At 42.5% G+C, this 18318-nt stretch overlaps 1 protein-coding gene across 6 annotated transcripts in view; it reads right to left on the bottom strand.

Moving 5' to 3' along the window:
• The window catches only part of nek11 (NIMA-related kinase 11), a 296435-nt gene that overhangs the window by 85116 nt on the left and 193001 nt on the right, over positions 1-18318 (bottom strand). For all 6 annotated transcript variants that reach the window (XM_073024305.1, XM_073024303.1, XM_073024304.1 and 3 more), the window contains 2 exons: positions 17922-18041; positions 13447-13540 (listed from right to left, as the gene is read on the bottom strand). In XM_073024305.1, the coding sequence (XP_072880406.1) occupies positions 13447-13540; positions 17922-18041 (214 nt within the window). The remainder of the gene's footprint in view (positions 1-13446; positions 13541-17921; positions 18042-18318) is intronic.

Below are 18318 nucleotides of genomic sequence, written 5' to 3'. Positions count from 1 at the left end.
CATGTCTGTGCACGCCTAAAGTCACATGCAGTAGTAGCAGGAAGCAAATTGCTCTGTCCCTACACCCTGCTTGCCCCCTCTGCTGTTTTCTTATGTCCCTGTCATCTCTTAGTGCTCAAAAGCCTACGAATCTCATCCATTAATTAGTTCATTCACTGATTGAGACTCCCTCACTTTACATGGAAAAGAATTCCAAAGATTTACAATTAGCTAAATTAATAATTTTCCATTAATGTCTGACTATTCCCTTATTACAGGTCTCTGGCACCTATTTCCAAACCCTGCAACCTGGAAAAGTGAATTTTATCTTTATTGCAAGAAGTGAAGATGTTTTTATATGTGGAAGGCTGGTTGCCCCAATTATATTGGGCAATTGTCTCGTGGGTCTGTATCAGGAATGTTGTGATACTTGTGATATTGAAAGTACTGTGAAGATCAACATTCCCTTTAATTTGTAATGACCAGTGTGTGCAAAAGTCTTGTCCTGTGCTATTTTTTTGCCCAATGACAACAATCCTTTGTCAATTTATTCTAGAATCTTGCATGGCTCAAAGGGATTGCTACTTCTTCAGAAAACTTCATGGGACCAATAATGCTTTTAAAGAACGTAAGAAACAGAAGGAATACTATTTGACATCTTGTACCATTCAATGAGATTATGACTGACGAAGGGTCACGGGCCAAAACATCAAAACTTTATTCCTTTCCATAGATGCTGCCTGACTTGCTGAGTTCCTCCAGCATACTCTTAACTCAGTACCATTACAATTTCTCATTATTTATCTTGAGTATATTCAGTGACTAAATCTCCACAGTTTGCTTCATAGAGAATTCAAAGAAATTACAACACCTTGGTAAGTAAGTGTCTTTTCTTTTCAGTCTTGAATGGTAAAAGTCCTATGCTAAAACCATGATCTCTAGTTCTAGTCACTATCCCAGCCAGGGGAAAAATCATCCATGCGCCTTTCCTGTCAAGTTCCTTAAGGATTTAGTACATTTCAATTCGATCACCTCTCATTCTTTTAAGTTCAAGAGCTTTCAGGCCAAGGCTGCTTGGTGGCTCCTCGTACGACAGATCCGCCATCTCAGGAATTAACATCATGGATCTTCTCCAACGTGTACACATGTGTGTGTGTGTGTGTGTGTACACGCTTTGCTACTCGCGCACAGTGGGTTTTCAACTGCTCATGAAAGGTTGTCACTAATGACAACCGCTAAAGGTTGTCACCCCATTGGCATGTTAAGTATATTTCATGATCATACACAATCACATTTCCCTTTCTTGTTTCTGATGTGGAGGGTGTTGACCACATGGAGCTTGTGATGATTTGTCTGCGGATTTTAGAACGGGCTTACTTACGCTGTTTTTATTGAAGAAATTATTCAGTGTGCAAATGCTGTTGTCACTGGGCAAAAAAATTGCACAGGACAAGACTTCTGCACACACTGGTCATTACAAATTAGAGGGAATGTTGATCTTCACAATACTTTCAATATCACAAGTATTACAACATTCCTGATACAGACCCACAAGACAATTGCCCAGTATAATTGGGGCAACCAACCTTGCCACATATAAAAACATCTTCACTTCTTGCAATAAAGACAAAGTTCACTTTTCCAGCCTAATTACTTGTGTTTGCTTTCAGTGTAAACAAACATACAGAACTCTCTAAATATTAAATCAAAAACTACAGATGGTGAAAATCCAAAGAAACACTGGAAACTGTATGACCCCTTGAACATCAACACTTGTGGCTAAAATTCTCCTCTATAATGTGAGAATGGACCAAGAGTAGCAGAGAATACAAGAAATATTATACTGTTGGGGATAGCACAACCACCTTCTTGCTTCTATGGTATCCCAGCAGGTCTCCTGATGAAAGAGGGCACAATCAACCATTCCATTTCACTCCAATTCAATGACTCAAAACCTTATCAATGAACACCCAGTGGACATTAGGATCCTGAAAGCGGGAGAGCTAGGAGGTTCTTACCACCTCTAGAAATTCCTAAACAGACCAAATACAAATCTTCTTCTTCCTTTAGAACTGGAGTCAACGTAGATTGTTCGCATCGTATTTTGGGACGTGCATTCATTTACAATGTATTAACACATAAACTGTTTACCCTGAGGTAGAAGCCTGAACATTGAAGACTGTAGGTAGAGGCCCAAAGGAGACAAAAGGATGCAAAGGAGCCATGAGTATCTGGTCACTGAGGTCAGAGATCTGCGTGCGTCCAGGAGTCAAGGCCTGCAGGTCAAACTCATGATTGGTGAGTCAGGGGGCGAAGTCTGAAGTTGGACTACTAAAGAGGTAAAGAGCATGTACTGTGAACAAAAAGACCAATTAGCAGATGACTACCTATCCATTTTTAGTAAGTAAACTCTCATGAATATGTGATAACTAGTTTAAAATCTATTTTATTGCGATATACTCAAGATTTCAAGTGTTCTATAGACATGATATAATTACACCACTTTTTTCACTCCTGACATGAAAACCACAAGCTAACAAACCTCCCTTACTAGCTTGACTCACCGGATAAGAAGATCATCCATTCAAGTCTTATTCATAATAGATGAACATTTTATCCTGGTTGGTATTCCAGTGAAAGACTGAGCAGGTGCTGAATGAGAAGACCAAAGGAGCAGAGTACTTTTGGAGGTTCAATGTCTCAATTGTTAAGATGAGATATTAAACTGGCCGTTGAGGCAGATGTAAAGGACACATAATGCCTTTTTAAAGGAAATAAACAAAGCTGTAAATAATTCTATTTCATATCTTTGTACTTGGCTAATCTCTCCATTTACTAACCCAGGCAAGAACTTTCCTCTTCACCATCAATTTGAATATCATTCATAAATAAGGCCATTAGTCACAGGAGCAGAATTAGTCTATCTGGCCCATCCACCACTTTAACATAGCTGATTTATTATTCCCTCTCAACCCCGTTCTCTTGCCTTCACCCCATAACATTTGATATTCTCACATCAGCCTCTGCTTTAAATATGCCCAATGACTTGGGCTCCACAACTGTCTGGGGCAATGAATTCCACCAATCCACTCGTCTCTCTCAGTACTAGAAATATATTCTCCAATGTCCACTCTTACGAAATGTTAGTGAGATCCCCCTCTTCCCTGTAAACTTCAGCAAGTACAGGTCCTAGGGCCCTCAAATGCTCCTCATAGGTCAAACCTTTCATCACCAGGATCAGTCTCATAAATCTCTAGACCCTCTTCAACACCAGTACATCCTTCCTTTTATCTAGGGCCCCTTATTCTTAAACAATTAAGTCAAAATCATTAATTTGAACAAACACCAAGAATCCTGCCAGTCAGCTCTGTAACACACAAGCTTTCAGTTGCTAAATGGCTAACCAATAGCTCTGAGAAAGATTATGCAGACTTAAGCTCAAAATATTTAATTACTCTCCTCTTAAAGAGAGACATTACAGAACATTTTAAAAATGCTAACAACTGTTATGAGAATCATAAGATAACAGCAAGGAACCAATGAATTAGAACTAACCTATTCCCATTTCCACGTTCAAATAATGTGGACAGTCTACTCTGGTTCCATAATTTAGCCCACGCTGATGTAAAATCAATAGAAATTACAACCCTATTAGTCTTAATGTCAGCAATAGCTGAAGTAATGGAATCAGAATCAAGCTTGAACATAAGTTTTTATATGAAAATCACTCAATAAATGGCACTCCCGGTGGTTTCGGGTGGGACTAATATAATTGAGTTTGCAGATGTGATTACCCATGTTAACAGTAGTAAATCTAATGAAGCTATTGAACTCATGAAAAACCTTTTATAGGAATTGATACAAAACTTAGCAGATCAGCAGTCCAAAGCAAAATTTGGAAAAGGATATTGAACTGAATTAAATTCAGAAGCAATAGGTACTCAAGAGATCTGTTGAGCAGGGATGAGGGAAGTGCTGAACGCATTACCTCAACAATTAGTGTAGAAAACATTGCCACTTCGAGTTTGATTGACGTTGGGTCTAATGGAAAATGATCGAGTTTGCATTATGATTATATTAATAGTATAACACAGCACATTTGGTGCAACGTCATCGAGTAGAATTTCGTTTTGAGTGGGGAAGCTTTATTGCAATGTTTTTGTGTGAAGAAGGGGCTGTTCCCCTTTCAATAGAAAAAACTGAGAGGGGATTTGATAAGGATATTTTAAAACATTAAAGTGTGTACTGAGGGAAGACTCAGGAAACCATTCCCAGTGGCACAGAATCAATAACCAGAGGCCGGAGAATGAATGCGACTGGCAAAAAAGCCATAAGGAAAGCCTTCAGGAAAAAGCTTTTCTACTGAGCATGGGGTTAGGATCAGGAATTTACTGCCATTAGGTAATGCTGGCAGATTCAATCATGGAAAATAAAAGGGACTAGACAAGTACTTGAAAGGGTTAAACAAAAATCAGCAAGAAATGAGGAGAGGACAGGCGATAGGGCTAGCTGGATTACTCTTGCATAGAACCAGCACAGATTTGATGGGTTCAATGGCTTCCTGCCATGCTGTAATCATTCTATCATTCTTACACAAGGACCCCAGTCCTGATCAAGGGTCTCGGTCTGAAAGGCCGACTGTCTATTCCTATCCATGGATGCCGCATGACCTGCTGAGCTCCTCCAGCACATTGTGTGTATTCCTCATCATCAAAACAAAACTGATGTTGGGCCACATAAAGAGACAATTAAAGCAACTTTGGAAATATTCCGCAGGTCAGGCTGTTTTTCTGGATGGACAAGCAAAACTAGGTCAATTAGTTTTCATAATATTCATATTAGAGTTTATAATCAAAGAATGAATCAAATAGATAAGTTTTAATAAATAACTTAAAGAATGGGAAATCATTACAGTTTAGCCAATTTAACCAAAGGAAAAATTAAACCCACCTGGCTTCACTTCTCACCTTTCAGCTAGCCTTCTTACCGTCCACCACCTTTTTATCTGGCATCCTCCCTCTTCCTTCTTAGTCATGAAGGAGGCTCTTGGCCTAAAACGTCAACTATTTATTCGTTTCCATAGATGCTGCCTGACCTGCTGAGTCCCTTCAGCATTTTATGTGTGTTACTTTGGATTTCCAGCATCTGCAAACTTGCTTGTGTTTAGGAAAAGTAATTAATGTCTCTGGTTTGGCAAAGGGGAGGTGGCAGCTGGAGTTGATGATAGCGGCCAATGACTTATAGAAGGACTTAGGTAAAGTCTGGCAATCAGCACTCTAATCTGTATTGATCTGCACACCACATAAACAGAGAGGAATTAACCAAAGGACGAGAAGATCTATAGAGGTTAGCAGATTCAGCATTTAACCCGTTTAGTCAGGTTTGGAGCAGGTATTAGAAAGTAAGACACTCATCATACTTCCAAAGCAATAACATGGAAGAAAGCCGTAGCAATGCTGAAACTGTACAGAAATCTGGTCAACATAAGTATCAAGAGGTCCATCTTTTAGAGAGTAGAAATGTAAAGATTTACTTTTGATCAAAAAAGGAGACTGCAGATGCTGCAATTACCTAAAAAAATAACAAACTGCTGGAGGAACTCAGAGAGTCAGACAACATCCATGGAGGCAGCAGGCTGATGTGGGGTCTTGATCCTAAACATCAACCTTCCCTTTCCCTCCACAGATGCTGCCTGACCTGCTGAGTTCCTGCAGCAGTTTGCTTTTCTTTGTAAAGTTTGTAGAACGAACCCTAAAATCTGGTTCTGTTGATTTCAAACATATGTGATCGAGGGTACGTTCTATTTTATGAATCAAGTCTCTGTGGAGTGGTAATTACACAGACAAATTGAATGCTGTATTTTCCTCTGCTTTTACTGCTGATTATATTATCAACTTCTTTTCAAACTGTCTTTCAAATCTCTTACAAGATCTAAGGTACGTTTCACCACTTAAGTCACTATTGTAATTTAAGAAATGTAGCAACCGATTTACATACAACAAACTCTCTTGAACTGCAACAAAAACAAACAGGGAATACTTTGCTGATATTTGCTGAAGCCGTCATGCTCTTCAAAACAGTTTCACTGAACCTTTAGCATGCACCAAGAGATCAGAAGTGTTCTCAGGTTAATATTTCATCTGAACGATGCCTTCTGCATCAGCACACTAACTGTGAGCCTGGGCTTTAGTGCTTAGTTTCAGGAATGGGATTTGAACTGACATCCTATTTTGAGACGAGTGGGCTGACATGAAGCCAGATCGATGAATCTATCCATTGCGGCTTCATGTGAAGAGTTAAGAGCAAGTTGTGTTTTGAGGCTTTTTCCTGGAGGAGGCTCAGAGGAGTAATTCACCGGATGCTCTGTTGCTGATACATTGGATACAGGGTGAGGGATATGCCTGGGCTCACGGCAAATGGTTAACTATTGTATTTAGACCATAGAACAGTACAGCACAGGAACAGGCCTTTCAGTCTGCAATGTCTTTGTGAACTAATCTGCCTGCACATGGTACATGTTCCCCCATTCCCTGCCTGTTCTTGCATCACCCTAAATGCCACTTAAGTATTGTTATCATATCTACTTCCACCACTTCCCCCGACAGTGCATTCCAGGCAACACTACTCGATATTAAAAAATTTGTCTCAGAAATCTCTCTTAAACTTTCCCCCTCTCCCACTAAAGCTACACCCTCTGGTATTTGAGATTTCCAACCAGGGAAAAAAACTTCTGTCTATTGACGCCATCAGTTAGCACCAGAGATCAGCGATCCAGGTTCGATTCCCACCACTGTCTGTAAGGAGTTTGTACGCTCTCACCATGACTTTTTGTGGTGCTCCAGTTTCCTTCCACATTCCAAAGACGTACAAGTTAGCATTAGGAAGTTGCGGACGTGCTATTTTTGAAGCCAGAAGTCTGCAGACAATCGGATGCAGTCCCTCCGCACAAACCTCAGACTTCTCATCTTTTCTCTCCAGTCCTGTTGAAGGGTCTCGGCCTGAAACTTCAACTGTGTATTCTTTTCCATAGATGCTGCCTGGCCTGTTGAGTTCCTCCAGCACTTTGTGTGTATTACTTTGATTTCCAGCATCTGTAGATTTTCTCTTGTTTGTGATCCTCGGACTGTGTCAGTCTTTCATACAAATACACATGTACATATGACAAAGCCTATCTTTAATTTTATAAACTCATGTCTCAGCCACTGACATTCCAAACCATGCAATTCACTCAAGGAACAGCGATAACTCATTCAATTTCTGAAAGTTAGCTCAACCATATAAACTTCGCAGAACATAAATGATACAAACATTATTCTCTTTTAGGAAATGTGGCAGCCAAATCTGGCAGTTCTCAGTGATGCTATTGCGATGTTGAACAGCTAATCTGTACTGATGTTGACTAAGGGATAAACATTGGTCAGAAATCTAAATTAGATCAGAAAAATTAGATAATTAAATGAGGGAGAAGGGAATAAATGTTTATGTTGACAGGATGAGATGAGGCAAGGTGGGAGGAGGCTCAGGAAGAACATTAACATTGGCATCAGTTGTCTCTCAGGCTCATTCCTGTTTTGTGAAATGGTTTGAATTTTATAATTACTGGTTCAGAATTAACAGGCAGAGATGTGGGTGCTGTATGCAAGGAATGATGCTGAATTATACTGCAATTACCAGAGAAAAAGGGTTGTCAATTTCAGCAATAATTTCAGGAAAAGGCAGCTGTTTTTCCACATAAAACGAGTAATGGACAAGCTGTTCCGTATGTTTTTGTCCCTCAGCCAAGTAAGGATAAGTGTTATTGTCTTTATTACATTACCTTCGGAGTCTTGGAGATTAACGATCAACCTGAGCCCTCATTCATTCTACTCCTCCTTTCTTCTGATTACAGTATAACTTTTTAGCAACTTATACAAGAATCTTCTTATTTTCCGGCATATTTTCCAGCACATGAAACAAACATTAAGCACTTTGTAGTTCAAAAGTGCTCAGAGCATTTAAAACCATCCTTACATCTCACATGTTCCTTCTTATCTCTACTTTATACTTGCTAACACTATGAAGGCCAGGGACATTTGATGAGTTAAAGCAGTTTACAGATGACCATGCAATAATTAACTGTGCATTGTGTTGGGAAGTCTAATGTATAGTTATTTCTATGGGGTTATGGAGCCGTATAAAACTGTTATGTTTGTTCATTATCAAGACAAACTTGCATGGATAAAAACATTAGAACTTATTTTATTTACAGAATGGCTTCAGCTCGACCACATTTTACTCAGGACAGTGTAGCCCGCCAAGAGCGTGCGTCTGTCTGTGTCCTGTTCACCAATGTCACTTGCTGTTCCGGGTGACCCTTCCACATTGCATTCTGGGAACTAAAGTTCTTTATTATGTATACTCATAATAACAGAAAAACAATTAAAAGAGATTAACAAAGCAATGAAGATTCAAGGAAGGACAGTACATGCAGCAAAAACTGAGTAAAAATGTTAGAAGGATTGCGGTGAATTGTACTGATTTGATATTTGCTATACTTGACATTTCTATGTACAGTGCACTCAGTGGCCACTTTATTAGGTACATCTGCTCCTTCATGCAAATATCTAATCAGCAAATCATGTGGCAGCAACTCAAAGCATATAAGTATGCAGACATGGTCACGGACAGGAGAAAATCTGCAGATGCTGGAAATCCAAGCAATACACACAAAATGCTGGAGAAACTCAGCAGGCCAGGCAGCATCTATGGAGGAGTATTTTCGAAGGGTCTCGACCCGAAACTTCAACTGTACTCTTTTCCATAGACGCTGCCTGGCCTGCTGAGTTCCTCCAGTATTTTGTGTGTGAGACATGGTCATGGGCTTTATTTCATGTTCAGGCTAAACATTAGAATGGGGAAGAAATGTGATCCAAGTGACCTTGATTGTTGGTGCCACTACACCCCTAATCTTAGTGTCATCCACAAATTTGTTGATCCAATTTACTACATTAGTAGGCATCCGTTAGTCTCATGAGACCATGGATTTGCGCCTTTGAAAGTTTCCAGGGTGCAGGCCTGGGTAAGGTTGTATGGAAGACCAGTAGTTGCCCATGCTGCGTCTCCCCTCTCCACGCCACCGATATTGTCCAAGGGAAGGGCAAGGGTTGATACAGTTTGGCACTGGTGTCGTCGCAGAGCAATGTGTGGTTAAGTGCCTTGCTCAAGGACACAACACGCTGCCTCAGCTGAGGCTCGAACTAGCGACCATAGATCACTAGACCAATGCCTTAACCACTTGGCCACGCACCAGCACATTATCATCTAAACAATTAAATACAGGTGATAAACAATAATGGACCCAGCACCGATCCCTGGAGCACACTAGTTCCAAGCCTCAAGCCAGAAAGACTATTACCACTCTCTGACCTGTCTCACTAAGCCAATCTTGAAGCTGATTGACTACTTCATCGTGAATGCTAGGTGACCTGAGTTTTGGACTAGCCTCCCATGCGGGACTTTGTCAAAAGCCTTGCTGATTTCCATTAGGACAACGTCTATCAGTTTTCTTGGTAACTTCCTTAAAAAAACTGTTGGATTGCTAAGATCTGACCTGCCACATACAAAGCAATGTTGACTATGCAAATACCTATATATCCTGTCCCTCAGAGTACATTCCAATAATTTGACTTACATCATGCTCATCAGACAACAATTTTCCTGGCTAATTCTTACAGGTTTTCTTAAATAACAGAATAACATGAAGTCTTCCGGCTCCTCAACAGCAGCTAAGGCTGCTTTAAATATCTCTGCAAGAGCCTCTGCAACTTACGCTCAAGCCTCCCATATGGACTGAGGTGACATCTCATCAGGCCCTGTGGATTTATCCACCCTAATTTGCCTCAAGGTGAAAGCATCGCCTCTTCTGTAATCCAGACATGGTCCATGACCTCAGTACACTTGTGCCTCAGCCCTATTGTGTTTGTGTCTGTTTTCCAAGTAAATACAGGCACAGAAATACTGATCCATGGGAAAATGGTGCCACCAAACAACACAACAAAGGGCGTCATCCTTCAAACAGCTCACGTAACATCTGCAGGTTTAACCTACGATTAATATAATCACAAGTACAAGATATTCTGTAGATGCTGGAAATCCAGAACAACACACCCAAAATTTCTGGAGTAAGTCAGCAGGTCAGGCAGCATCCATGTAAATGAATAAACAGTTGATGTTTTGGGCTGACACCCTTCATCATGTCCTGTATTCATGGGTATTGATGTATGGTTGAATGAAAACTAAACTTGAACTTGAAAGAAGAGGGGATGGAGGCTAGAAATGGTAATTGAGGGGAAGAAACTTTAAAAACCATGGACTTAATGTGCTATAACTATCAAGGTTATGAACCTCAGGACAGGAACTTTGGATTGGACAGATAAAACATTTTGAACAGGAAAAGACATGATGGGTTTTATAGCAACCTTCTCCATAAATGCTGATGATTCACTGATCCACAGAATCTACGAAACTCGCAGACTACACATAGACAGTAGACCAAAAGAATTAGGTCATTCAACACACTGAGTCTGTTCCACCAATAAGGACATGCCTGGTTAAAGGAAGGAACAACAAAGCCCAGCTAAACTCACACTCCTCCAAGAGGACAAACTTGTTGCAGTGTTTGCAGGCTTGCATGACTCAATAACCCAGAAAGCTATGCTGGCTGGAGTCAGGACCTTGTGCTTTGCTTCTTGGTAGGACTATCCATGCCAAATAGGTCCAAAATGTAGAGGCCAGACTAAGAATAGTCCACGGATCTTCCAGGTTCAGGAGTTCAACTGGTGGCTAACAATCCTGACTGGTCAAAAATCTTGTTATGGAAACAGCAATGAAAAGCCCTTCTATATCTATGTGTGACAGTATTCCCAAGTCTCCACCCAGGACTTCCATGGCTGAGAGTAGTGAAAACTGAGAGGTAGCTACTGGCATGATGAAGGAAGCCCTAAACATCGCTAAGACAAAAGACCCTGAACCATATCTGGGACACAATAGAGAAGATGGCCAAGGACAGACAAATGGAGGACCTTCAATGCTACCCTAAACACCAGGAGTGTAATGGGCAGTAAGAAACACTCATTGAATGAATCATACAAGTCTCACAATCTGGAAATTCAGATACCATTGTCAACCATACCAGTAGAATGACGGTAACAGTGGTATTTATTTATTGACTTTAATGGAATAGGGCATTCTAGAGGTTTAAGAGGATTGAAGTTTGATAGCGTTTAACAGCCAGGCTTTATAAGACATTGGCCAGACCACATTTGGAGAACTGTAAGCAGTCTTGGGTTCCATATCTAAGAAAGGATGAGCTGGTATTGGAGAAGGTCCAGAGAAGTTCACAAGAAGGATCTGGGAATGAAATAGTTAATGTGTGAAGACTATTTGATGGCTCTGAACCTGCACTTGCTGGAGTTTAGAAGAATGAGGGGGGGGGAGGGGGAATCTCATTAAAACTTATCAAATATTGGATAGACTGGAGATGCAGAGAATGTTTCCAATAGTGATGGATCTAGGACCAGCAAAGCACGGCCTCAAAATACAAGGTTGTCCATTTTGAACTGAGATAAGGAAGAATTTCTTTAGCCAGCGGATGATAAATCTGTGGAATTCATTACCATAGATGGCTGTGGAGGCCAAATCATTGGGAATTCTTAAGGTAGACGTTGACAGGTCCTTGATTACTCAGGCCATCAAAGGTTACAGGGAGAAGAGAGGAGAATGGGATACTCAGAATTCTGTAATGCTTCAAAACTCAGACTCTTAGAATATTCATTCAGATATGCATTACAAAAATACTTCTAAAGTTTAGAACCTTTGCAGCTGAAGGAATGGCCAATAATCACAGGAGTTGAAATACAAAACTCAGAAGATGACAGTGATTGCATATAAAAGGGGCATTTGAATTAAACTGCCAAGATTTGGCTTCATAGCTGGCTGTCAAATTGAACAGAAGACAGAAAATTGGGAAATATATTACAATGAGATTTATCATTCTTCCCCACAGTCTTCATTTTCAAGAAATTGTGCTCATCTTTCAACCTCAAGATTCTAGGCTTAGAGTAAATTGAGCTTTAGAAAATTAGAACAATTTTGTGTACCATCCAGTTGGATGGAATTTTGAGAAGTATAAAGGCAACAGCAAGAAATTGAATTGAACATTGGGAACTTCTTTTTAAAGTCTCTTACTTTCTTCACCAAACGCAACACAAGAAAGTTGCACAAATTCCGTGGAGAAAATTCTAGCATTTTATTCTAGATTCCAACAGATGATCCAGTGATAATGGTTCAACTTTTCTCAACTGACTGCTTGCGTACTTGTCTTCTCCCATGAGGTTCCTTTGCTTCTGGGGTTTGTAAACAACATCTTGCATTCTATCGAAACTTAATAGATCAGCTGTGATAGAAGCTCTATTGCTTTCACACCATTTTGTGCATTTCCAAGAACATGACAAATTTTGGAAAACTTTGCAAGTGCAAATAATGGAAGATAATTTTGTACATAAGCTTATTTATCCTAAGCTAAAACATTCTTCTGTAAAACAGAAGAGTAATTACATGGAGGCAATCCTATGTCTGAAGTTGCTATTGAAATCAAGGCATTTATTAAGAGTTAATTAATTTCAGCACAAATACTAAGCAGCATCTGAACAAATCCTTACGGTGACTTCCTTGATAGTATTATAAAACCCTGCATTAACTCAAGTGATGCACCATCAATAACTCTCGGAGACGTGAGTTAAGGTGGGCTTTTATTGGCTGGAAGAAAGCACAAGCAGCAGGCGACCACCACACAACATCCTGGAGACTGAGGAAGGAGCAGTGCCTCCAATCGCCTTTATACCGGGGTCTGTGGGAGGAGCCACGGTCTGTGGGAGGAGCCACAGGAGCAGTCAGCGGGGGAAGGGCGTGTCAAGACAGGTATATGTAGTTCACCACATCAAGTCACTTCCTCTTCCTAACTCTTGATACAGAATAGATTATGTTGCAGCAATCTCAGACCAGCAGGCACCATGACCAGCACTATCTCAGGTAGTGGGTCCAGAACCTTATCATCCACTGACTGAATAACAAGTCTCCTTATCCAGTTCACCATTCCCCACTACTTAGTACCATTAATCACTGTCATAAAAGAAATGAAAAATAAACATCTTTTTAGATCATTCAGGATCTTCCAGATTCAGTTAAAACTGAATTAAATTGAGATAGCTTCTTTTTCTATTTCTGCCATACTTTTATGTAGCTCTTAATCAGACTGCCACAGCTAATTGTTGCTGTTAGTTTTAAATATATGTATTGGAATTTCAATGATCTCCAAAATATTTTTTCTTGATAACATCACTGCCATCCCTGTACTTACAAACTCTGCAGGGAGGATGGCAAATATTGTACTGGGTGCACTCCATCCCTACCAATCACATACTGACTTACATGCAGAACATCCACGCTGACTTGCTGAAAATTGCGATTCCTCCGTTGCTGCATGCGGTGATGGTTTTCCTGGTATTTCTCCTCAGCCAGTTGCCTATTGGGATGAAATGGAGAACGTCAGCTCTTTACATCTTGCAGGTCAATCAGTGAGAAAGCAACTGTGTGTGCTAATCAACTGGACTTAGTGAATACAGATAACCAAATAAAATCAATACCTTATCAGAATAACAAACAAAATACAGAAAGAAGACAACTTCAGGCTAGTAACCCAGAACATTGTTGCTCTTATAATTCTGGATACATACATTAAAATATAATGATTAATAAATTTAACCACACCAGTAAATTCATGACTGTAACACCACCCATATTTCTATTTATAAGGGGCAGATTGTGAAGTCTTTGTATTTACTGGCAAAATAGTTGATGAAGGAGAAATGGTGGACTCATACATTCATATTATCTGCTTAACTATACAGTATACCATAAAAATCATAGTCCACCCAAATCAGCTGCTGCAGAAAAGTTCTGACAACTGTCTCAGTATAGAAATCCTTGGGCTCAATTGACCAGGTGATATTAGTTTTGACAGCAGAAGTATTGTGACACAGACGAGAGAAGCTTGTTTCACTCAACCGCCAGTTTTATTGCGACAAGCACAGATCAGACTGAGCACTAAGACGCGCGAAGAGAATCCACTCCGTCACATACAGATGAGGGAGGCTGTTATTACACACGCTGGTTACAGTCAGCATGATAAACATACAAGCACGTAACTGCAGTGTAACCCAAGCTGAAATGTGACAATAAATGAACTGGAACATCCCACCATAACCCCACAAATGCATTTTAAAATAAGAACAATAAATAGCACTGGTACGCTGGGAAGGGCTGTTGACCACGTCCCCACCCGGAGAGGCACACTGCCCCTACCTGAGGGGTCAGCTGGCCCCTGCAACCAGAGTCTACAACAAAGTCCAAGAGCCCTGGCGGTGGTCGATACTGCTGCCTGGGGCATCGGGTGGTCCATGAAGCGCCCCCCTCCCCAGGGGAGTCACTGCTTGGTAAGGCAACAGGCAGGGCACCCAGAGATTCACTTCCTCCCTTCAGCCTCGCTGGTTTGGTGGCGGCCAAGACCAAATACGGTGCCAACCGGTCCCGGTGCAGCATGACCGCCTTCCAGCACCCAGGCAACCACACCCGATGTACCACATCGGAGATGCTGTTGAGCACCTCTCCCGACCCCTTCCATTGGCCCCCCAGTCTGGAGGACAGCGCCTTCTTCTGGGTGGGGCAGTAGACCCACCATGGCCCCCGCCATGTATTGGTGCCCTAGACTGACAGCCCGGCCCCTTCTGGGACGCGCAAGCATCTCATCAGTGCACAGACAGCTCCACGTCCTGCCAGTACCCAATCCAGCAGAAGGGTTCACGCATCTCGCTCAACATCTTTATGACCTCGGAATAGCTAGCCCCCGCCAGCCTGTACATCAACCGCACCACCGCGGTTCGGAGCCTCCGCACACCACCAGAATGCCCACACAGTACGGGGGTTTGGTTTCCAGACCCAGGGCAGAGGCCGCTCCCCACTCTGATCGTCGTCCCACGCTCGTCCATCCCCTCACGTGGGATTACTCACCTGCTTGCTGTGAAGCTGCTGGCCAATGGCGGGGAGGTTTACCTCGCCTGAAGTGCCACCACCGTGGCGGCTTCCCGGATCCACGGTGTTGCGTTGGGCCACTGCGGGGTGCGCTCCACTGCAGCAGGCCACTGTGAGACCAGCGGAGGATGTTGCTGCGTCCACTTGGTCCACTTCCTGAGCCACGACTTCATCACTGGGGTAGAGCATCCCCAACAGGACAGCAGGTCCAGGCCAATGATGCAGGAATTCCAGACGTCAGCTAGCCAAAATTCGCATTCCACTGTGTTTCTCCCCACTGCCTCCTCATCGCCAGTGACCATAGCCAGCTGGATTGCCATCGTTGACCACCCAGGCAGGATGGCTTGTCCGTGTTAGGCCAGACAGATGATGGTGATGGTTCACCAGTGCATGGCATCTTACGTCCTCCACCGTGCAGTCCACTTATAAGCCTTTGCTCTTCACCCAAATGACTCACCTGGAGAGGCGGCAACAGAGGGATTCTGCTGGAAGTTTTCTCCTCCGCCTCAGTGACACAAGCCCAGGCTCGTGGCATATGGAGTGATGCTGGAATGCCTTGGGTGGGGGGGTGGGGGGGGGGGCTAAAATAGCTTCAGCCCTCTCTGCCTCGGCCAGTGAGGATGATGTCAGGTGAACAGGCTGTCAAAGGCACTCCAGCATCAGCCCCTTTACAAAGGCACGGAGAGAACCTCTTCCTGGGCCGCGGGAGGGAGCTGGAGGTAGCCATGCTGAGCACAGTGCCGGAGATCCGCTGCAAATGCCCCTAGGCTTTCTCCCACCTGGCGCTGTCTGCTGCACAGTTCTTCCTTCACCGTGTCCCCTGATGGCCTCCGCTCAAAACGCTGCTACTAGGGCCCTGGAGTCACGCTGCTCAGCCAGCAGTAGGTCGAGGAGAGCCCGCAGGCCAACCCCTCTGGCACCAGGGCAAGGTGATCCACCTTCTCAGTGGGGCTCCACCCACTGTGCATGCGGCAAGCTTGACCTGTGCCAGGTAAGGCTCCAAGCGGCTGGTACCATTGTACCTGGAGAGGTTCAGTGTGGACCCTGTGGCGTTAATTGCTGAGGTCCATTGGTCTTCCTCTCGCTCCGGAAGCATCTGCCATGGCTGCGGCAGTTCCTCAGCGCAGGCCACAAGGGAGGCAGGTGATGCACTCCGCCATGTCCCCCGTTGGAGAGCCAGGGTAAGCTCGACCCGTCAGAGTTCCCTGTGAAGGCACAATACTGGGTTCCCAGGTCCTCCCTCCGAGTTCCATCTTCGGGAGCCCATCCCTGGGGTGCGGGGGGAGGCATACTGCTTACTGCCTCAACTTATTCCCCAGGCCTTAAGATGCTCATGTGACATCATAGCTCTTCAATCTCACTGTCAATTTCTAACCGCGCTCCTGACAGCAATGCGGAGAGCACTTGGCCCATGATGCCAGACAAGAGAAACCCATTTCGCTGAACTTCCAGATTTATTGCGACAAGCACAATAACAGACCAGGCACCAAGACCCGGGGAGAGAGGCCAGTCAGTCAGATACAGACGGGGCAGGTGGTCATTACACACCCCGGTTACCGTTAGGGTGATCCACAAACACAGAAGCGAATAACTGTATAACCCAAACTAAAACGTAACAACAAATCAACTGGGACATCTCACCATAATCCCACAAATGCACTTTAACGCAAGAGCAGTAAGAAGCGCTGGCTGCCATGAATGCTGAGCCAAGCTGCTGACCGTGCCCCTGCCCGGAGCATCGCAATATGCTGTCCACTGGAATGTTTTGATGCCAAGATCAGGGCAGGGCAGTGCACCACAGATTTAATGAAGCTTCGGTGATGAGGGGTTGAGAGCTGAGACAATCAATAAGAGCTTTGCAACAGGGTTTCAGCCCTGCAGTGGAGAACCTTCTGACTCAGGAGGAGAGCATTATCCATTGAACCACAATCATTGCCTGGAAGGCTAAGGAATTTTGATTTATTCTCATCTGAAAACAGGAACCATTAGAGTGACTTATTACAGTTTTCAGACTTATGGGGGAGTTGGACAAATTATCAAGGCAAAATCATCTAACCTCAAATTTAAACACGGAGGTATTTATTCTTTAAGAAAGATAAGTCAAAGTTCCAACCTAAATTTCATAAATCAGAGTTAAATGAAGCATTTTCATTATGATTTACTTGAGGAAATCTGGTCAAATGTTAATATTTTTCATATTAGGAAGGATATAAAAGGAAAAGCTAGAAATGTTTAGAAAACAACTGTTTCCTCATTTCTTTCATTTCAAAGGTGATAGTGAAAACTGGTTATTAATCATCTTTTATGATCATAGACAATCTATGACATATATACATATAGACATAGAAATCTGGCAGTGAGCCAGACCAGAAGATAGATAGTGAAGGAAGTAATATGTTTCCAGTGCCATATCCAGGTGCATTTCCACCAGTTATATTCATGTCCTGATATCTTATTCTTTCGGCTTCACTGAAGCTGAATATGCAGGAGACGAGTTTAACTAGTGGCTAATACTTGCTCATGTATTGATGTTGGAGGCCAGAGTTGAATATCGCTCCTCTGTAGGAAGTTACTACTCAAGCTTCAAGAAATATTAGTTCAGCAAATAGTCACATCTGAATGAAATATAAAAAGGATTCATGTGCTGTCAGCTATTGACAATCCAAAGGTCATATTTAATACAAGGATGAACGTTTTTAATGTTCAATTCACATCATGTGGGGAGGATCAGTTGGAATACAAAACAAAGTTAACATTTCTGAGCACTGAATGCATCTCCTCCTCGAATGAAACGGATGCTGCACTTCTGCACATACTTCAACTTCTTAGCTTTTTCATCCGCACTCTGTAATTTTCGGAGTCTCATCCTCTCTCGTGGGGTCATTTTCTGAACTTCAGACTGTTCACGTAGTGTCTGCAGGTGAACTTTCTTCTGACTAAAAGAAAAACATTGAATAAAACTATAAAACTTCCATTTCTGTGTACACCTTTACAGCTCCTCCAGAAACTACAGAAGTACTTTACATCCAATGAATTATTAAGTGCAGTCACTTTTCTAATGCTGGAGAAACATTAGCCTATTTGTAAATAACCAAGGTCAGAGTACATTTAGTATCAAAGTATGGTTACTTTGTACAACCTCGAGATTCATCTCCTTACAGACAGCCACAAAGAAGCCCAATAGAACCCATAAAAAAAGACCGTCAAACACCC

Source organism: Hemitrygon akajei, chromosome 20 (genome assembly GCF_048418815.1).
Source record: "Hemitrygon akajei chromosome 20, sHemAka1.3, whole genome shotgun sequence".
Classification (NCBI taxonomy): Eukaryota; Metazoa; Chordata; class Chondrichthyes; order Myliobatiformes; family Dasyatidae; genus Hemitrygon; species Hemitrygon akajei.
The sequence above is the reverse complement of the archived record's forward strand: the minus strand, read 5'-3'. Positions and strand labels throughout refer to the sequence as shown.